This window comes from Dysidea avara, chromosome 5 (genome assembly GCF_963678975.1).
Source record: "Dysidea avara chromosome 5, odDysAvar1.4, whole genome shotgun sequence".
NCBI classification, from domain to species: domain Eukaryota; kingdom Metazoa; phylum Porifera; class Demospongiae; order Dictyoceratida; family Dysideidae; genus Dysidea; species Dysidea avara.
In genome coordinates this window covers 1,587,321-1,608,906 of record NC_089276.1, presented here as the reverse complement: position 1 = coordinate 1,608,906, position 21,586 = coordinate 1,587,321, and the positions used below count along the sequence as shown (strand labels likewise).

The 21,586-nt window shown below is 40.8% G+C and overlaps 3 protein-coding genes across 4 annotated transcripts in view; 1 reads left to right on the top strand and 2 right to left on the bottom strand.

Annotated features, from left to right (window-relative positions):
- Positions 1–1,002: 1,002 nt before the first annotated feature.
- On the bottom strand, positions 1,003–4,394 carry LOC136255651 (influenza virus NS1A-binding protein homolog). Its single transcript, XM_066048455.1, has 2 exons — positions 3,889–4,394; positions 1,003–1,941 (listed from the first exon to the last, which is right to left on the bottom strand). Exons 1-2 carry the CDS (start codon positions 4,255–4,257, stop codon positions 1,048–1,050), a joined length of 1,263 nt encoding a protein of 420 aa, XP_065904527.1. The 5' UTR covers positions 4,258–4,394; the 3' UTR covers positions 1,003–1,047.
- A 392-nt stretch (positions 4,395–4,786) lies between these two features.
- LOC136255413 (uncharacterized) lies at positions 4,787–6,937 on the bottom strand. The gene is made up of 2 exons (XM_066048168.1): positions 5,815–6,937; positions 4,787–5,769 (listed from the first exon to the last, which is right to left on the bottom strand). Exons 1-2 carry the CDS (start codon positions 6,817–6,819, stop codon positions 4,858–4,860), a joined length of 1,917 nt encoding a protein of 638 aa, XP_065904240.1. The 5' UTR covers positions 6,820–6,937; the 3' UTR covers positions 4,787–4,857.
- LOC136255412 (uncharacterized) overlaps positions 6,927–21,586 on the top strand; it is a 23,459-nt gene continuing 8,799 nt past the window's right edge. For both annotated transcript variants that reach the window (XR_010700890.1, XM_066048165.1), the window contains exons 1-12: positions 6,927–7,058; positions 7,127–7,171; positions 15,261–15,372; positions 15,808–15,911; positions 16,073–16,115; positions 17,735–17,871; positions 18,153–18,188; positions 18,240–18,348; positions 19,064–19,167; positions 19,218–19,260; positions 19,706–19,842; positions 20,968–21,468. Coding sequence is in view for 1 of the 2 variants with exons in the window: in XM_066048165.1 (XP_065904237.1) it covers positions 7,014–7,058; positions 7,127–7,171; positions 15,261–15,372; positions 15,808–15,911; positions 16,073–16,115; positions 17,735–17,871; positions 18,153–18,188; positions 18,240–18,348; positions 19,064–19,167; positions 19,218–19,260; positions 19,706–19,842; positions 20,968–21,468 (1,416 nt within the window). In the remaining variant the exon portion in view is untranslated. The remainder of the gene's footprint in view (positions 7,059–7,126; positions 7,172–15,260; positions 15,373–15,807; positions 15,912–16,072; positions 16,116–17,734; positions 17,872–18,152; positions 18,189–18,239; positions 18,349–19,063; positions 19,168–19,217; positions 19,261–19,705; positions 19,843–20,967; positions 21,469–21,586) is intronic.

The following is a 21,586-nucleotide window of genomic DNA, read 5'->3' as shown; positions in this document are numbered from 1 at the left end:
GCATAAATAGGTGAAAATTTTAGCATTTTGGGCAACCTTTTGAGCATATTTGACTCAGGCCTAGCTATACACAAAAAGAGGAACCATGCACTGGTAGTTAACTCGACTCATGCATAATATATTCACACATGCAGTGTAAGTGCGCGCGCAGAAAGCCACAGTGAAGTGAAAAAAGTGGTCAGGCCATAACCATCTGTGCTGTACATGAGACATATATACAAGATATAGCTAAACTGCAAAGCACAAGAACATGCAAAACTACAGTGGAACCTCCCTTATCTGGGCACCAGACAGCTGGCACAGTCCAAAGTGGTCATGTGGCATGTAGTCTATTGACCATAATCAAGTTTGGGTTATAATTAGATGAACACAAGGAAGGAACCTAAAAGTTGCTATTTACCTGTTAGGTGGTTATTTTTTTTTACTAATAACTACCATTTGGTTGCTAGGCAACAATACATTTTTACAATCCACACCATGACTTCTCTGTAGTGACTTCCTCCTCTTAATTGTATAGCACTAACTGATTACTTTAGCACAATATATATTATTATCATTACACATTTCTGAGATACGGACAGTAGTATGTATCAGAATGCCTGGATAAGAGGTTCCACTGTAGGAGGGTCTGGAGACGATTCTTAAAATCCACCTTTGAGGCATAATTACCAATACCAGTTGTGAACTGGTAGTCTAACTGAAACCTTTAGCTGACTGCTCTATTAGAGTTATGGGGTTGACTGCTCTAGAGTATCTCAGTCATTTACAAATCAAGTAGCTGAAGTGACCAAACAGAATTGGACTGGTCACTACACACACACACACGCATGCATGTACACCTACACATAGGTGCACAAACAGAATTACACTTTGCCATGATACTCAGTTTTACTAGTTATAAAATGATAATTTAATACCATGTTCCCTGCCAGAAGATAGACTGTTATACTGGCTTTTCCATATTTAACCACTGGTCTGCTTACCATGCATGCTTCACCAATCCAAACACAATTACTTAATAACAGAACAGCAAAATCCTTATTGTATTTACAAAAATGTTCCGATGGACACAACATTGCCAATACTAGTGTCATAATTTTTCCCGGCAATCACAAAAATTTTATTTCCCAAATTAACTGCAGCAAGGTAGTACTGAACGAACAATAAAGTTCCAATCACTTTCCATGATCCATCTTTTAGAACATAAACAGTTTTACTTCTAGACCTCCCTCCAACTATAAGTAGATATTTGTTACCCAAAGTAACCGAAGCTACACAAGGCAGTGGAGAATCCTGAAGTCGTTCCCAGTTTAACTGATGACTGGACAAAGTATTCAAGGAAGTACTGTATACAGCTTTGGATGGGCTATTGGCTGCATCAGCTCCACTCATGACAAAGAGTGTGTTGCCTACTATTGTTACTTGTAAATGTGAGAGTGGTTGAGGGAGATCATCACATTTGAACCACTGGCTAGTCATTCCATCAAATAGTTCGGTGGTACCAATTCTCCTTGAGCCATCATAACCACCAATCACTATCATCATTGATTGGTGGCTAATAGCAGTTGCACGGCATCTTATTGTTGGCATTTTTGTAAAGTCTTTGAAGTCGTTGTTCTCCAATACAATCACATTGTTAGTATTACGACCACTACTGGTTAGTCCACCTGCAATAACCAGTTTATTCATAAGGACAGTCATGGCAAATAACGCATGTGGAGTATCAATGGAGTCCCACGTATTGGTGTTGAGATGATAAATGTCTACTTGATAGTGATACTGATCATCACCATACCAGCCACCTCCAACATAAATTGCTCCATTATAGACCACTGCACTGTGACCTGCTCTATTCACTGGTGCAGGAGCTCCTTGATCCCATTTGATGTTCACTGGTCCACTGAATAGGTCTGGTATAAAGGACTCCTCAACTGGTTGCTCCTACAAAATGTAATGAGAATACGCAAGACAATAATGTAAGCTCCACAACTACCGTATAGCGGGTTATTTTCGAAACAGAAATTTTCGCACAAGAAGCAAAATCTGAATTTCGAAAGATTTTAATTTCGAAGAGTGCATATTTCGAAGTCCAGATGGATTTCAAATAAACGGAAATCCGTGCCACAAATTATGAAGATGCGTGAATGTTTAACGAAAGCTGACTTACTGATGGAATAATCCCCATTCCTGTGCACTGGAGAGAAGACTGAGGGAGTCTCGGGTGGAGTGAATTCACTTGCACGATCACACTCGATCATATACCATAGATTCTAGAGCAGACGGCATCAATTCCCATTCTGGAACCTGTTTTCTGGTTATTGGTACAGTAATGATACAGTTTACCCATTATCATCAGCAATACTGAGCTAAAACTCGAAGAATACACGAACGAATTCCCGAAAGTTGGACGGTTGCTTTCACTTGTGGGAATTTATTTTCGAAAAACAACCAGACGTGGGAATTTATTTTCGAAGAGAAGGGCCTCTTCGAAATATCCGAAAATAAAAACCTTTCGAAAATTACCAGCTATACGGTATTAGGTGTACACATATTCACAAGGCTTTGCAGTAATGTGGAACCTTGCTATCTGAACTACCTGATTTTCAGGTAATTGCAAAGTGCATTACTCTGAAATGGAGAAATGAAACAAAAATGCATATCACTTAATCACTAAATTTATGATTAATTCTGAACGAACAATCACATTATTATATTATTTTGTCACACTCATGAGCAGTACTCACAGAATTAACTTCTTTCGGATGGTGGAGCAGGCCAAAGAGTGGGGGGCCAACTATATAGTTCGAAGTATATATACAACAGATGCGGGTCAGGCCTTGTCCCCAGGAAAGGAAAGTGAACATGGCCATTACATTTTGCTGTCACCTATTTTCAGCCTGTTACATAGCGTTACAAACAAAGAATGCCTCTGCAATCAATCCAGTCACCACGGAAAATACGGACATTTCCTGTATACAAATGAGAAGCCAAGCATAGCGTTTCCACAAATTAACACCTTGGGCAGTCAGTAAAATGAAAATGGAATACAAAGGCAAATCCATGATGCATGCATTTCTGTAGTATGCTAAAAGGCACATCTAGGGACGAAGCAATGCCGAACAGTTAAAAAATTAAGCTGGTATCTTAGCCGTTGTTGAGTTACGCTTGTCTGAAGGCATCAGGCTGTTAGTCAGTCAGTAGAAAATCCATTATATTTAGACCTCCATATAGTCTATTACATTTTGCAATTCCGTGAAAACATTATTTTTAGCAACATTGCTCAACCTCGAAAAATTTGCCCCTCGAAATATTTAGGGTATACGGTATCATACTGATAATGCAGACCAATCTTAGTATGAGCATGCATAAAAATAATTTGTGCATGGGTGCCTTATTGTCTGGGTTATTATTTGAGGCCACACAGCCACAGGCATCCATTAGCACTTTAAACCACTTTCTAACATAAATAGCAAGAAATTAAAATGCTAAAAGTTCCCTATTTTGTTTCCTCCAAACTAAATGGCTACACTTTATTATATCATCAGATTGGCATCTAGATTCAGATTGGTTAAAAAATTTCTCTATCAATATACCTCTACTTTATAACCCTTATAGCCTTATGTTGCTGTGATTAAATACTTCAAAAGGGAGTAAAAACTAACAAGGTGAACCTGAAACAAAGTTGAGAAGTGGCTGATTAATTAGGGTTTTCAGTGAACTTGGTATGTTATTGCTATTAGTGCTTTACAGTGACCAGCACTCAGGAAGGTCTGACAGCAACATGTATACATAAATGCGTCTCACTAATGTCATGGTGGGTTGCATAGCTAGAAGGGGTCCACAGGTGACAGCATACAACTATTTCAGTATCCTTGGCACTTTACAAACCTGTGGCAACATAACTCTTGGTGATACTGGTAGATCTTCAGGTGTGTCTCCGGAAGTGATAACCATTCTAATATTTTCTGCTAATTTTCTAACTACAATGTGATCTTCGTCTATACTAAACTGTTCCATAACTTTGATAAGACTTTCAAATTGATCTGGAATATCTGCTTCCAATCCTCCCTCCATTTCATCCAGCATTAGCTTAACTTTATCGCTACACACCGGCACCGCGTCCATCCTCGCCTTCACTCTCCCAGGAAGTACTCTTGCCGCCACTAAGTACGACAACATATCATCGATTGGAAGAGCTGATATCAACTTGGGATACGATTTCTTGAACGCCTCATAATACTTGGCTGGGCTACCCATCTGTTGGTAGTTGATTCCCGCCCTTAGCCAGACTCTTGGCAGGTAATGGGTACGGTCTGGCGCCTGCGGAAACTGCTGACTAAGGCAGAAGGATAATGTCTAAATAAAGCACAACGTAAACAGATTAATTTTATACCTCGTGGTGCTGACTGTTTAATTAGAGTGTTATGTGGGCGTGCCTGATATACGTACACGTACGCATCGGTATGCATTTACTAAGCAACATGTACATCAACATCCCTTAATTGCCACCACTCCCAGCACTAGATTGTAGGATGCCGGACAAAGATGTTTAGAAGGAAGCACCTGACCTTCAGATGTTGTAAGGTCAAGTGCTCCAATCACTACTGGGCTGCCACGGATGGATCTAGCTCCACGTAGGCAGGTGATAGCAGACCGCAGCAGTCATTGAACCCCTATTCGATGTAGGTGCAGATGGGCCACACTTTGCATATAAAAGGCATGCAATGCATCCTCCCTTCCCACAGGACTATAAGATCTATACCCACGAACGACACACATGCATGCATTAATTGGTAGTTTAATTTCAGATGGCACATAACAACAAAGCACACAGTACAAGGTTGCTACACTGTATAGTTAGCTAGCTTGTTGGAATGTTCCAATAGACACGGTGTTAGTCATATTAAGATCATAGTCATTACCTCCAATCACAATTATCTTATCAATACTGACAGCAGCAGCATGATATTGTACTACTGGCAGACTACCAACAGATACCCACGTGGCAGAGGAATCAGTCTTAGATGATTTGAGCACAGTCACTGTATTATATCTACCTCTCCCACCAACTGTTAATAGGTAAGTGTCTCCCACACAAACAGCAGATACCGCATGTCGGGTAGAGTCAATACAATGATGCCATTTCAACTGGTGACTGGATGATAGAGTACCTAAGGAAGACTTGTACACCACTGTAGATAATTCTTTAGTTTGTGTGACCCCAGCTAACACATAAAGCTTATCACCTACTATGACAGACTCTGCAAACTGAAGTGGTCGAGGTAGATCATCACATTTATACCACTGGCTAGTAGTACCATCAAATACTTCAGTGGCACTGAGTGTGCTGTAACCATTATTGCCACCCATTACTATCAATACTGACTTGTGACTAACAGCAGTGGCCATGGTTCTAGCTGTAGGCATTTCTGCATATTTCTTCCACTCACCCTCCTGAAACACAAGCACCAAGTTAGTGATAAATCCATCTCTAGTACTTCCGCCAGCAATTGTCAGTTCTCCTTGATGCACAGTGATGGCAAATAACCGATGAGGACACAAGATAGTTTCTCCCCATTTGTTCACACTAGGATGAAAAACATCTATTCTATAATGAGGATCATCTTTGCTACCACCTCCTCCAACATACACTGCTCCATTAAGTGCAACTGCTTGTGCTACATATTTTCCACTAGTGACTGGTGCACGGGTCCCAGTCTGCCACTTCATATACACTGAGCCACTATACAGGTCAGGTATGATGGACTCCTAACATAAAATATGTAGAATAAATTTTTATTTGTTAATGCTAACCTGTGACTGTGGTGGTTGCTCGATCTCAGCCAGCCATGAGATGGGGTCCATACCATCGCGAGTTGTCAACTTACTGTACTCTTCCTTCATTATCTTGATCTTATCGGATAACTCTGCAGCTGTAGGACGTGATCTTGAATCATTCTCTAAGCATGACAAAACCGACGGCTTTAAACCTACATCACTTCCACTCATCATGTCTATGTACTCTTTACGTCGTTCCACCTCAGACAAAATTTTCTGCTGTTTGGAATCAATTTCTGACTGCAATTTTAGAGTAGGCCATTGTCGACTAGTCATGTAGAGGATCACACCTCCAAAAGAGAACACATCTAATGGTGGTCCATATACTGGCTTATTGTCTAGTGCTTCTGGGGGCATAAACACAGCAGTTCCTGAAGTTGCCTTGCTATCTCCTCCTGCTGACAATGCCTTGTCTAAGCCAAGATCTGTGATCTTTGCTTCAAGATGAGGGGTCACCAGGATGTTATTAGGAGACAAGTCTCGGTGGACAATTGGAGGATTGTGACCATGAAGATACCTCAGTCCTAGAGACACATCATATAGTATTGACAGTTTCACCAGTAAGGGAATATTATCATGTTTATCCACCAGTGATGTTACACTCTCCTGCATCTTCTCCAACACCATAACAGGCAGTACGGACTCGTCACTAGAAGGATAGTAAATTCCTAGGAATTGTACAACGTTAGGATGACGTAGAGTACTCCAGAAGTGACATTCTTGCAATAATTCATCCTTCATTTTAGCGAGTTCTTCTTCAGCATAAAGTCTCTGCACCCAACAATGAATTTCTTTACTGGCGTACAATTTTCCATCGCATTTCACCTCAGCAACTTTCGCATACGAACCAACTCCCAGCTCCACCCCTGTTGGCACTACCTCACCTCTAAGAATCATCCTTGGAATCATCAAATAACGCGATACTTCAACATGATCTTGCGCCTCAAATTCTTCTATTGTTGATACAGTTAGCGAATCCATTAATTTATACACTAGCTCCGTGGCAACTGCGAGGACAACTGACTCTTTAATGAGCTTAATTCTTGGAAGCAGGAGGGGAATACCAGGTAACTTTTCTCTGTAAACTATAGGATATTTACGGAAATTCTAATCAATGCACTCATGACATGTTCCTTTGCACGAGTTCTTAATAAAGCGCATCAGGTGTCTACGTCATGTCGCACCCTCATGGAGCACCTCCGCCCTACACCCCTGTAGCGGTGAGTGTTGTACTTAGGGTAGTCGCAGTTTTTGAAAGCCATTTTTATATCCCTTATTGTACGTGTAGGGCGTGACCAGCCAAATGCAGCACATGTCTATTTGTTCAGCAAGGGTGAGTGTATCTGTACAGTTTTGTGGCCTGATTCCCCTGTCATTGAGTAGAGAAAACCCCTATCCCAAAACAGGAAAGCAGTTTAGCTATAACCTGGTGGCACAACTAGCTGCAATGTGTATTTATCACATTGTACCAACTAGAGCTGAAACAGATATCCGTATGATCCGGATATCCGTATGATCCGGATATCCGGATAGTACTTTGAAGCCTAGCGGATAGTAATAACTTAAAGCCATTTATCTGTCCAACTTCTCATCACTAGCTGAATCAATTTTCATCATGGAGAGTTAGCTAAGCTAGATTATGTGAAGTTAACAGCAGCCTGGTAAGTTAATCAGCTTGCTCGCGACCACGCCCATCACTAAATTACGAAGCGAGGCTGTGAATGTTGCTGAAGAAGTTGTAGCAATAGTTATTACCTTATAAAGAGTTCTTTACAACTAGTTGTACCTGGAAAAGGTCTTGTAGCAACTGCTACATCTTGTATTCATGTTTTCTCCAGCTGCCAATCTTGTTACAGACAGTGCAAAGTAACAGTGTAACATTACCACAAACCTTTTGCTATCATGTTAATGTTTGTTTGCTTCTAGTACTAGTAAAACAAGGATGTTTACAATATGTAGAACCCCAGTAGTACCTCCTACTCGAAGCCCAGGTGGCCGCAGCTGAGCCTCCGGTTGACACACAAAGTATATTATTTAATATTAGCAATCTTAATAAAATAATATAACCGAGTTCATTATCTATGATCCTAAGAAAAAGCAAACTGTCACTGAATAGAGTCGAGCTACAACTCCTGTTGGCCCTCTGCTCGACTGACTCTTCCAAACACCTCACGTGAGCCTATCGACTGTCCATCACGTGACCTCTTACAACTTCCCCCTCCTTTAAAAGATTGCCCATCATGGCGATCTTCTATCAGTCTTGCTGGTCTTCTAACTGTCCGTCCTGATCTTGTTCTATAATCAATAGCACTGTCCTGCACATCAACTTGAGCATCTTGAGCAGACTTAGATTGGCGAGGTTTAGGTTTTCTTACAGTTCTTCTTTTTCTGAGTTTACCAGATTGGCCTAACCATGGTCTTGCTTTAGCCATTTGTACACTACATTTAGAAAGCCTTTGTCTAGACACAATCATCGTCTCACCATCTTCATCTCCCTTTACCTGTATGACAGCATTCGTATTAGTCAGTGACACAATTACAAAAGGTCCCTGAAACTGTTTGTCAAGTTTGAACTTTGGTTGTACCTTAAGCATTACCAAATCTCCAACCTTGAGATCACTGCCCTTTGCCTTCTTATCATAGTATTTCTTCTGTTGCTTTTGAGAAGTTTCCAGATTCTGTTTAGCAAGTGATCGGGCATACTTAAGCTCTTTTTCCAAAGCAACCCCGTAATCTGTTTCTACCACAGGGAACTTAGTCACAGGTACATGAAAATTCATTGCTGTTGGGAGATTAGGCTCTCTGCCATACACCAAGTAGAATGGTGTTTCACCAGTTGATTGGTGTGGAGTACTCCTATAAGCAAACAAGACAGCTCCAAGCACTTTATCCCAATTACGGCCTCTTCTGGTCACTACTTTAGCCAACATTTGTTTTAAAGTTCTATTAAAACGTTCTACAAGACCGTTTGTTTGAGGGTGTCCACCAGAAGTAGGCAATTGAGTAATTCCCATTAAGTGAGCTGTTTCCTGCAACACATCTGATAGAAACTCTGGTGCCCTGTCATGTATAATTCTGTTGGGAACTCCATGCCGCCAAATCAGATCTATTAAACATTGAGCCACAGTCTCTGCTTTGTGATCAGACACAGCGTACACTTCAGGCCATTTAGTTAAATAGTCCTGAAAAACTAAAGCATATCTCTTCCCACTTTCACTTAAATCAAGCTCAACAAAATCCATACCAAGGCATTCAAATGGGCCTCCCACAGGAACACTAACTAGGAGTGGCTTACCCACAAAACTGCAACCCTGTACAGAAGCACAACTCACACAAGATTCACACTTTTTCAACACATCAGCATTCATACCTCTCCAGTAAAAGTAGCGTCCAATTCTCTTGCTCATTCTCTTCACAGAGAAATGACCTGCGAAGCTTCCATCGTGATGTTCATCCACAATCTTCTGGTGTAAGTGAGCTGGAACTATCAGTCGACGCTTGGCTGGAAATTCTCCTCCTTCATAGTAAAGAATTCCATCAACTAGAATAAAACCCTTCTTAGCTTGACCCACTACGTGTCTGGCAGCTTGTACATTATCAGGTAAGGACCTATCCTCTAAATAATTCATGAGCTGTACCAATTCCTGATCCTGTCTCTGTTCCTGACGAACAAGTTGTAACAGTGACTCATCACTCTCAGAAATCTGCAATACTGCGACCTCAGTAGCTGGTAGAGGAGCTCTGGAAAGACAATCAGCCACAACATTTGCTGATCCTGGTTTATATTCAATTTTCATCTTGGGCAAAAATCTAGATATTCTCAAGTACCATCTTGCGAGTAACCCTTTAGACTGGTTCTTCAAATGGGCAAGAAATGCACTGACCAGTGACTTGTGGTCAGTATACACAGTAAAGTCGTTACCCAACAGGTAAACCTCAAAATGCTCCACTGCATAAACAAGTGCAGCCACTTCTAGCTCAGTAGGGGCATAACTGGATTCAGCTACGTTAGTTTGTCTACTAGCATAGGCAATTGGATATCTTCTACCATCATCACTTTCTTGTTCTAATAAGGCTCCAAATCCTTTACCGCAAGCATCAGTCCACAAAAAGAAAGGTTTGTCTAAGTCAGGTGGATGTAAGAGGGGTGCTGAAACTAGCATCCTCTTGACTTCTTGGAAAGCTGACTCACACTGACTATCCCACACAAACGGTACTGTTGACCCTGTCTCCTTATCTTTCCTTGTCAATGCAGTGAGTGGTCTAGCTACCACGGCAAGGTTTGATAGATGGCGTCGATAAAAGTTCACCAATCCAAGAAAGCTCTTCACTTCTTTACAACAGGTTGGTGTAGAAAACTCTTTCACAGCTCTCACCTTACTATCATTTGGTCTTACTCCTTGTGGTGATAGGGTATGGCCCAGATATTTGATCTCTGATTGTGCAAATGCACACTTCTGAGGTTCCAGTCGTAAGCCTGCTTCCTGTAACCGATGTAACACTTTCTCAACATGAACAAGATGTTCCTCAAATGATTGGGACACTATTAGAAGGTCATCAAGGTATACAAAAACAAAACTCCAGTCACGACCACTAAATAACTTATTCATTAACCTTTGAAAGGTTGCTGGAGCATTAGTCAAACCAAATGGCATCCTTCTGTATTGGAATAATCCCAAGTGACAAGTAAACGCAGTCTTATCTCTAGAATCAGGTGCCATCTTAATCTGGTGATATCCCTTCATTAGATCTAGTGTGGTAAAGATCTTTCCTTTACATCTACCAACAGCATCAATTAGGTCGTCAATTCTAGGGATCGGATATTGATCAGGTATTGTCTTCTTGTTAATTCCACGATAATCAACACAAACTCTTAGGGAACCATCCTTTTTCCTGACTAAAACCAATCCTGAAGCAAAAGAGCTTCCTGAGGATTCAATACAACCTGTATCTAGTAAATGTTGTAACTCACTCTCAAGTTCATTGCGTAGAGCATATGGCAGTCTTCTTGGTGGAGACTTAACTGGTGTAGTGTCGCTCATGTCTATGGAGTGCTCTACCAAATCAGTTTCTCCAAGTTCCTTGTCTGTTAAAGCGAACACATCAAGCTTCTTCTTCATCAAATTAATAATGGCTACTCTCTGGTCAGGTGTACAGTTTCTGCCAACAGTTAATTGTGTCTTAAGGAGATTCTCACGGTCACCATTACCCATGTTCACTACGGCAATAGTTCCAAAGGATTCATCTTTCCAAACATTGTCATCCATCTCAACTACAGAAACAGTATCAATAACTCCAATGACAGTACCTTTGGTGAGTACAACTGGCTCCACACCCCAATTAGTTACTGGAATGTTAAAATCACTCTCTCCAGTCCAGTATCCTTCCATAAAGTCACAGCAATCACTGGCCAATACAGACTCATCAGGAGTCACTACTCCTACTTGGCTGCTTACATCTTCATCATCATTGGCACTCAGCTCTACACGAGCTACTCTAGTCTGTTGTGGTCCTAATCTCAGGGTTTGAGATAAAACAACTTGTCTTACCACTGCTGACTCTGCGTGACTGCTTGACATCACTGGCTGTCCGACGCTGTCAATTATCTTGTAGCCCAAATCCTCCATGGCATTAGTACCAAGGATCAAACAACAGTTCTGCAGTTCGCCCCTCCAAATAGGCTTTGAAGAGTCTAGAATATAGCAGGGTACACATTTAGAAACATTAGTACCTTCAATTGTGACCTGTAAGGCCACAATACCCTTAGCACCCAGTGATTCACCACCAGCACCCAAAGGTTGTCCATCTAGTTTGAAATTTCTTTCTCTACACTGTTCTATGGACCAGTTACTCTTCTGCTTAATGTGGGGTAGTAACTGCTGTCGAGCCAAAGAAACTTGTGCACCACTGTCTAAAAGAGCTCTTGTCTTAATTCCGTCAACCACAATGTCTACCTTATAAGTTGGGCCTTTCAGTGCCACTTGTAATGCTACTGCTTGAGTATCAGATTCAGATAATATTGTACGCATCCACATTTCATCATCCTGATCTACTCTGGACTCAGATTCTTCCTCAGTCTCCGGACTATCAACGTCAACCCTTAAGGATGATTTGGTTTTAGACTCTGTACAGTTCCTGGCTATGTGCCCTGTTTTCTGACACTTAAAGCACTTGACACCCTTCATGAACATCTCTACTTGGTTCTTAGGCTTTGTTGGAGTACTATTGCTACTATTCTTGTCTTGAGAGACCTTGCCAAACTTGTTGTAGACAGTTTCACTCTGCCTTTCCTTCTTTGGAATTCTCTCACCTGAACCACCCCGTCTAGCTCTCTCTTGAATAACTATCTCGGCACGCAGCAGTCTCTGTAGAAGTTCTTGTACAGAACCAGCAGGAATCTCTCCCAACTCTTTTTGGAGCTCTAGTGGAACCTTATTCCACAAAATAGATTCCAGGGTTTCATCATTTAACTTACGAGGTGCCATGCGCTGGTAATCACGCATTGCGTCCAGCAGACCTTGAGCTGACCCAAACTGACTGTACTGTAGATCCTGGCATCTCTGATAGGCCGTGCGTGGGTCGAGGTGAACACCATACTGTCCACGATAGATCTCCACTATCTTTGACCATGAAGCCTTGTCGCGTTCCTTCACAGTATGTTGCCATGTCGCCTTCGCAGGACCAGTCAAAAACCATGAGAACCAACGGGCACGTTGCTGGTTACTCCACCCACAGTCGTTGGTTGCTTCAGTAAAGTCTAACAGCCATATCTCAAAATCATCGTCACCCCGTTTGCCACTAAACTTGTCTATTCTGCTAGTAAGAGAACGAAATCCCGGTGGATGAGGGTCACACTTTCTGCTCTGTCTATTCGGCAGATGACCTCTCTGATTGCTACCACTAGCATAGGAGGCATCACTGCTAGAATCACTGCCATCACTGTCGTGGCTACCTTCTGTCTGGGTCACTGGTAAACTTGTATCTTCAGTGGGTTTTTCTGACCTTACGACCTTGTCCACAACTGGTTGTAATTCTGCACCTGCAATTTCAGCAGACGATTTGCCCTTTCCCCGAAATGACACCATTTGTTTAGTGAGGACCTGTATCTCGCCTTCCAGACTTGTCTGTCTGGTAATGAGATCTTTCTTCTCATCACGTAGCTCCATAACTAGAGCATTAAGTTCGTCGACACGTTGCGCGCTGGCCAGCCGCTCTTCGTGTCTAGCATCTTGCGTACGTGCAAGCTCAAACTCTGACATATGCAAACGATTTGTAATCGTGCCCTTTGCTCGACAAGGGGTGCAAACATACAACACTGATTTAGACCGACACCCAACCAATGCATCATACAATTCATCGGTCAGCTTATCACTACGTTTTAAACAACCTACATGTTCCCACTTGTCGCAAAGGTCACACGCCATGGCCTTCTCTTCCTCCGTAACCTCTCTCTTACAGGATACGCAGGCGTCCATAGCTCCTTCACGTTCCTGTCTGCTTCTTCAGGGTCTCGGTAGGACCTCCAAAGTTGTAGAACCCCAGTAGTACCTCCTACTCGAAGCCCAGGTGGCCGCAGCCGAGCCTCCGGTTGACACACAAAGTATATTATTTAATATTAGCAATCTTAATAAAATAATATAACTGAGTTCATTATCTATGATCCTAAGAAAAAGCAAACTGTCACTGAATAGAGTCGAGCTACAACTCCTGTTGGCCCTCTGCTCGACTGACTCTTCCAAACACCTCACGTGAGCCTATCGACTGTCCATCACGTGACCTCTTACAATAAACTATAAAATGTTTCTATAGCAAGTGATGATGTCACTATCCGTAGGATATCCGGATAGGTTTTGTTCAGGATATCCGGATAGTAAAAGTTGCTATCCGTTTCAGCCCTAGTACCAACCTGGCATGGCAAATAAAGTGAGGTGGGATGAAACTGTGATGAATTACAAAACCAACAATTTGGTGGCCTACTTGCATCAATATGTTCAGATGCAAGCCACTGCTCTTATCCGTGGGTGGCTCTTATTGAGTTTATAGTAAGGCTTCTATATGGTGGTGACTATTAAACAATTGTACAAAGGTGGTGCAACACTATTTGCACACAAACACAAACCACCAGCTAATGTCTCACTGTGAAGCATATCCAAAAAAGGACTGCACTTAATAACTTAATTAGGGTACAACTGAATGTTATAGCAATGATGGATGTGTGTGGCATGTCTGGGAATAATCAGTGATCCAGACTGTAACAATATATCAAACTCTTGTAGTACTGCAAGCACTGTCATTTAGGCTACAACAATTGATACTGCTCTTCCTGATTAATAATGAATATCGCACGTGCATTGATTTATTAGAATAGAATGAGTCAGATAATTGAGTGCTTGACAATGATGATTGACTGGCTATTCTTATAATCTCTTGGAGCTAGTTGTAGCTGGTATAGCCAACTATCTCGATGACAAGTACTAACTCCATTACTACATAGTCTAGCTACAGGTGATTTGACTATTAGTTGCGACTGTAATTGTTGGAGGCTCTCCTACCAAATCTAATTCTAAATATTTCACGTAAGTTAGTGTATGTATGTATCATATTTCAGATCTGTAAGGAAGAGCATAGTGTAGCTCAAAATTTACAAAAATTATGTCTCCAGCTGAGTCAGAGAGTTAGTTCAGAGTCCAGCTGCAGGTTATGAGTCTTGTTTTTGTCCACAGCAGCACATGATTGAAATATTATCTTTAGGAGATTATCAGTTTAATGCATGGTTGATTTAATGCTTCACACCATTACATGTTGTACATGTAGTTGAGCACCACCACATGTGTGTATGGAAATACAGCACGAGGGGGCATGTCATGAGGCTAATGTAGTGTGAGGCGAAGCTGAGTGCTGTATTCTTCATACACACAAGCATAGACAGTGCTTTAAGTGTTATATTGTACTTCCTGGTCTTCGTGCTTGGAGCACTCATTTTGCGTGCCCTAACAGCTTTAATATTAATTTTGGTGATCAGGCTATCATCAGTAAGTGTTCATGTAATCTTTTCCTACAAACTGTTAGGATTAGTTTGGCTAGTTTTAGCAATTTGCAATTTCATGTACAAAATCAATCGTGCTGTCTAAGTGGAGCTGTTTTCATAACATTCTTTGTATAACTGTTCTGCCTGTACTGTATTTGCCCAATTGTTCACATAACTCATACAGTACAGTTGTGTAGCTAATTGGTAGTGTATGAAAAACAGTACACAATGGTACTTTGATCCTCCCACACAAAGTACAATATTGAGTTGATGGGATTATTTTATAGCAGGTCAGGCATGTGTTGTCATTAAGGGGTGATGTTATATTACTGACACGTGATGTGCATTCAATTGTTCTTATACTGTTACGTACCATTCACTGATTTGGTTACAGAACGTACTGATAGATGGAGCAGTGATCAGACTGTGGTCCAAGTCACAAGGTCAAAACTTGAGAATAACTGAGCAAGCAAGAGTTGATGCACAAGGATCTCATGGCGAATTTGGTGAGCATTGATTAAAGATGGCAATGATTGGTTATACTGTGTACCACCATTTAGCAGAAAAGTTTATCTCATTGCATTTACTTTTTCACAAATAGATTTGTTGAATATACTTATTTAGCTTATATAGTCTGTAGGACTTAGTTGAAAAGTTGAAAAGCCCGACTGTTTGTCACACTTTCTTACTGTACTGAAAAGTGTTAATACTATTATACAAGTATAGTAACTTGCTTTTGAACCTTTGTTAAAGTGTTCACAATGAGTGTACTTGCTTACTGTAGGTGGCAACATTGTGCTAATGTAGGGTGTTTGTGAGAGACAGACATACTATAGCCCATTTATAAAAATATAATTACTGTGCTAGTCTGAAATATAATACATCTGTACATGTGTTATAGGGTTCATAACAGTTAATAAGTGTTGTTATTGTTACTGTAGCTCAGTACGTTGTCCATTCTAAGCCCAATGGAGTGGTGGCTCTACAGAACAAGAAGAACCACAAATTTTGGTTGGCTCTGAAGGAGAACGCCATAATAGGAAATGTGAGTTGTGTTAAATGGCTTAGATCATGCAGTGCATGGTTACATGTTATTTGGAATTATACACGATGTTGAAGTCTCTAGTTGTACATAGATGTTTGTAACAAGTCCAAGCACGATTGATGTTTGAGACATAAAGAGATATAATCTTTATTTCTTTACAGGGTCAGGGAGGGGTGTTCTGCCATTTCAACGTCATTGATCATGGTAAGTGAACTAGTCCTACCGTTTATAGTTTGTGATTGTGGGTGCAAGAAAAATGGACTTATGGGCATTTTAAATTAGAACTAAAATTTGTCCTTTTGTTTTAAGTCTAATTTGCCTCAAGAAATGCTCCTTTTTGTATATACAGTACACATAGTGCTCGGCGCAGTGTATTACTTATTACTCACTCATTTTGTCCAGCCACACTAAATGGTGTGTTAGGGTCCTGCTTGCAGAAGTCTAAATTTTACAGAGGGGGAGTTCCTGAACCCCTTGGAATCCCCCTCCCTACGCCCCTGTATATAGTTAGCTTGTTTGTATTTTCCAAATAGCTGCATAGCTACTGTACAGTATAGTTATGTGGGTAATTGGGCAAGTACACTATACTTATAGCACAATTGATCACGTGCATGCATGACATTGTAAATCACTAAAACTAGCCAGACTAATCCTACCAGTTGGTTCCATGACTAGAAATAGATTACACGAACACTTACTGATGGTCTGATCACGGAACATTTAAGCTACAACTCCACACATGGCACATGGATCACGTGCGTGACACTGTCAAGCGCTCCAAACTAACCCTACCAGTTCATTCTACGGCTACAAATATGACCACTTACTGATAGTTGGATCACCAAAAATTAAAGTGATTCAGAAAATCACTCACCCAGAAGTACAATAAAACACTTAAAGCACCACCTTGCTTGTGTGTACGAAAAATGCAGCACTCGGGTGTGTCTCAAGGTAAATACAGCACTCGGCTTTACCTCATAGTGTATTAGCCTGTGCCCAAGTGCATATATTTTAGGCAAATCACAAGTGGCCATATTACAACTATTACATACATATCATTACACCTGTACAAGTAGCTGCTGTGTACACTGCACTGTAGTCGTAATCAGTAAATTGTAATACTGTGTAAGTGTGTTGTACGTATCACAACCTTGATTATGTACACAGAGTCATGATTCTTATCTGCAAAATAGAATGATTTGGTAGAGAAGGCACCAAGGAGGCATTTCTATACAATAACATGAAATTTCAATAGGGAAAAACTAATATATCACCAATACCATAGCTAATACAATAATCTTGGGACATGTCACACTCACATTCAAGCAGTTATGACTAAAACAAGTGTGTTGAATATGTGTAACAGCTAATGTGCCTAACAAAAGTGTAGAAGAATGCAATCAAAAAACAAAAACAACCAGTCCAGTAGTCCATTCCAGTGGTCCAGTCCAGTGTTTGTACCTTCCCATATTTGTTTAGGGTGTGGCTTGCTAAGCCTTCAACAGATTGAGTAATTAAACACCAAAGGCTGGTTAAAAACAATCTTATACCGATATTTCAATATACCGGTTATCAAAGATTGTCATGGTATGATAACAGGTTATGTTAATTTATCACGATAAATGGTATTACCGGTATATCGCAGAGCACTAAGTACATATACACTAAAATTCACTTATTTTATTGTACAAACAGGGTTCAAATAGTCCCAGTAACCTGTGTGTATACTGAGAGCAGTGAAGTACATGATATCATTTAACTTCTTTAGCAGTAATAGGCCTAGTTATGATACCACTTAAACATGTGTCATATTTCTTGTACAGGATTTGGCTACATCTCACTGGAGTCAGTGAAGTATCCCAACCACCATATTGCAGTCCAACAGAATGGTCATCCCAAGGCACCTGTAGCTTCAGCAATGGGAGATGATGAAAAGTTCTGTGTTGTGCCTTTATATCCTGTGAGTGATGTGTGTTACTCCAGCTGTGAAATCAAAGGTGTTAAAGTCAACAATAGTATTGTCATTATTTTTGCCATTACTTTTTATTGGCATACACATCATTGTAGCCAGGCTACCACCTTTGATTTCACAACTTTTCACCTTCGTTTTTAGGAAAACAGAATTTTTTTAATAAGGCCCTTTTTGCAGCTTGGCTGCTTTTCTATGGATTATACTAATAACCATTTGATAAGACAACACCGAATCTGTGAAAGATAGTTTACATGTTTTTCACTTTACAGGGTAGAAACCAACAATCATGTCCACCAAGGAGCAAGGTTAGTTGTTCTCATTAATACATGGTCAGGTTTCATGACTTTGTTATGTAGTTGCTGACAGAGGGAGCTGTGGTATGGTTGTACTCTAAAGCAGCTGGGAAAACGCTGCGTATCCAAGACAATGGCAAACTTGATGCTGCAGGCTGTAATGGAAAATTTGGTACGTTTGCAAATACAGTGGGCGTAACAATAGTTTAGCTGGTCTGGTTTTGGCCTAACCATTTACCCTAATAGAACAATCGATGATTGTTCTATTAGAGTATTTTAGCACTCGTATGATTAACATGGCTGTGGTATACTTAATCAAAAATTCTGCATTTAGTTGGACCATGTGCTACGTGTTGCATGCACACACACACACACACACACACACACACACACACACACACACACACACACACACACACACACACACACACACACACACACACACACACACTTTAAGTCCAAAGAGTGTATATATACACTTCAATTACTTGCTGAAAGTGTTCTGAGTTGGTAAAGGGTCTAATTACACAATGCTAATCATATCAAGAAACTCTTTGAGACAACATGGTTGTATTAAATTCTTGAATGAGCAGTTTTTGCAATGACAGAGATTTTGTCATAGTATATATGTCATCAGTATTTGACCAGGAGGAGGGAGGGGCTCACGCAGCTTTTTTCTCATTAATTTTGATGCATCTACAATTGGGGGAGGGGACTGTATATTTTCAGAAGTGGCTATATATGACATACTGTACGACACTAGTTGGAGAAAGTTGAAGGGGTCTATACCTTATTGAAAACATAGTTAGATTTGTGTGAGTATTAGACAGCTCAGTAGGTTAGACCTTATTGCTACAGGTTGCTCATGTGATCCTCCTCCCTTACAGCAATGTTCAAAGTACACAGTAAAGGAGGTCAGGTGGTGTCATTTCAGAATGTACGCAATCCAGAATATTGGATAGCCATCAGACATGGAGAAACTATAGGAACTGTAAGTGATGTCATTGTTAATGATGTCATCACTAATGATGTTATTATTAGGGTAGAGGTGGACCATATACCCATCTGTATGCACATGATGTTGGTGAGTGTGATTGTGGGTTTTGACACTTTAGGACTATAATGCATGTCTTGTTGAATTAATATATTCAAGGCTGTTGGATTATAAAGCTGAAGGAAAAACAATACTGTATAGTAGTATCTTCTAAACATTTGGAGTAGTGAGGATTCCACTTCTCTTACTTCTAGTCCAATGTCAGTCCACTAATGTGACCTACCCTGACTTGCCTGCCATTAACCTATACACATTTTGATCACAGTAATGTCAACACATTACAACACCTAGAATACACCTTATGTAATCCATTACTCCACCAGTAGTATACCTGCAGGTGAAGTGTGTTAACTATACAACTGAGCAGATACTAAATAGAAGGATCAGAAGTCATACACTATGGGGCATGTGGGACCTTTTTGTGTTATTACGGCAGTATTGTGTCATTTGTGTACTGTTTCTTTGTTATTTTTAGTCCATGGTTATGTTTGTTTTGAGTCAGTGGAAAATCGGGGACAATATCTTGGGGCTAAACAAGACAGGTCAATAAAGCCCCCAGGGATTACCGCACAAGGTGACCATGGCCAGTTTTACATCATTGTGTGTGACCCGGTGAGTGTAGGTAGGGAGGGAGGGAGGGATGGTGTTGTAGTGGGGTTGTAATCTGGTCACTGAAGTACTGTGTAAGTTGTGTATGAGACTTCAGTTATACATACATACAGTATGTACCACTCTAATGCAACGTCATCTGGTGAGAGTGCACCTATATTACTTGCAAGTATTTGTCCCAAACAAAATGGGATGAATACTCGCAAGCGAAATGGGTGCCACTCCCTTTCATTAACAAGTTTTTAAATTGCTCATACTCTTGTGAGACAACATTGCATTTGAGTGGTACTGTAAGTATTGTTAGCATACACACTGGCTGTTCCAATAACACATTTAATTCTTGTATATATGTGACTGGACACATGGAAAAATCAAGTATAGTGACATATTATTATGTTTGCCGTGTTTTGTGATTCATAACATCCCATACTACTGTGGACACTGTTCAGTTCTTATTTGTTATCATGTAAGTGGAAAATTGACAAGTCAAAAAATTTGTATTTTGGGACAAAATACTTGTTCCTATGGCAAATCCTTTAAGCAGCACACACAATTTTCGAGGATATGAATTAGAGTACATAATCCTTGATTAGTAGACTTCTGTGTTCAGGATATCCATCATCTTGACTTCGAGAGAATTCTTGTGTTTGGAACAGTGAATAAAAATGTCAGCAACTTGTGCATGGTCTAGACCAACCCATGGAAAGTGTGTCAACGTCAACCACAGTAGCTGGTTACCCTACTCTGCTAATCAACTGATCATAGTTAACATTTTGACACCCCATAATTATCGCTTTACTACATTAACAGTAGCCATGCTTTTGAAGCCATACTTTCATATTACATCATGCTACTGTGTGAAAAATTAAACTTGTATGTGACATGAACCACGATAGTGGGCTCATGATAAAAATCACTTATAGTTTTTTTGCAAAAATCCTTCTACAAGGTACAGAATACAGATGATATGTCATGTTATGTGATCAAGTGTATTTTGTACCCACATGTTGATTTACAGTAGCATGTGTCCAGTTGTGTGTGTTACTCTGACTATAAGGGAAGCCCATTGAGTATGAGCAACTAATGTGTTACTTGTGGCAATGATGTTTGTGTATTACATTGCTGTAGGGTTCCAGCAGTGATACTGTGAAGGTAGCCCCTCAGCCGACGCCTCAGCAATTCCCGCCAGCTACAACTTATCCTAGTCAACCTCAACCACCACCCCCAGCTAGTTACCCACAGCCTACAGTGGCAAGTTACCCACAACCTCCAGTTGCAAGTTATCCACAGCCTCCGGTAGCAAGTTATCCACAGCCTCCGGTAGCAAGCTACCCACAGCCTCCAGTAGCAAGTTACCCACAGGCTACAACTGGTTATCCACAGCCTCAGGCAGGATATACACAGCCTCCAACAAGTTATCCACAACCTGTGACTGGTTATGCACAGCCTCCAACTGGGTATCCACCCCAGCCTCAGGCCAGCTATCAACAACCTCCAGTCAGTTATCCAGGGGCTTACCCTCAGGGGGGTTACCCTCAGAGCACTCCTGTGATGCCTCCACCAACATCCTCTCCGATCATGACTACTGGTACTAGCAGCCCAGGAGCTCCTACAGGATTCAGTGTGTTGGTAAGTTAGTAACTTCAATAGTTTGGTCATACATGCACTTTTGTATGTATGCATGTGTGCATTTGTAATGACACAAATATATTCAAAGTATATGCCTTGTGATATTTGCTGGAGTTAT

What these genes read in the sequence shown, in the direction of transcription:
- LOC136255413 (XM_066048168.1), bottom strand. Translation starts at nt 6,819, where the DNA reads ATGGATTCGCTAACTGTATCAACAATAGAAGAATTTGAGGCGCAAGAT. An exon ending in AGCAACCACCACAGTCACAG is followed by an intron (nt 5,770 to 5,814) that starts GTTAGCATTAAC and finishes ATTTTATGTTAG; the next exon opens with GAGTCCATCATACCTGACCT.
- LOC136255651 (XM_066048455.1), bottom strand. Translation starts at nt 4,257, where the DNA reads ATGGGTAGCCCAGCCAAGTATTATGAGGCGTTCAAGAAATCGTATCCC. An exon ending in CAAGAGTTATGTTGCCACAG is followed by an intron (nt 1,942 to 3,888) that starts GTTTGTAAAGTG and finishes TACATTTTGTAG; the next exon opens with GAGCAACCAGTTGAGGAGTC.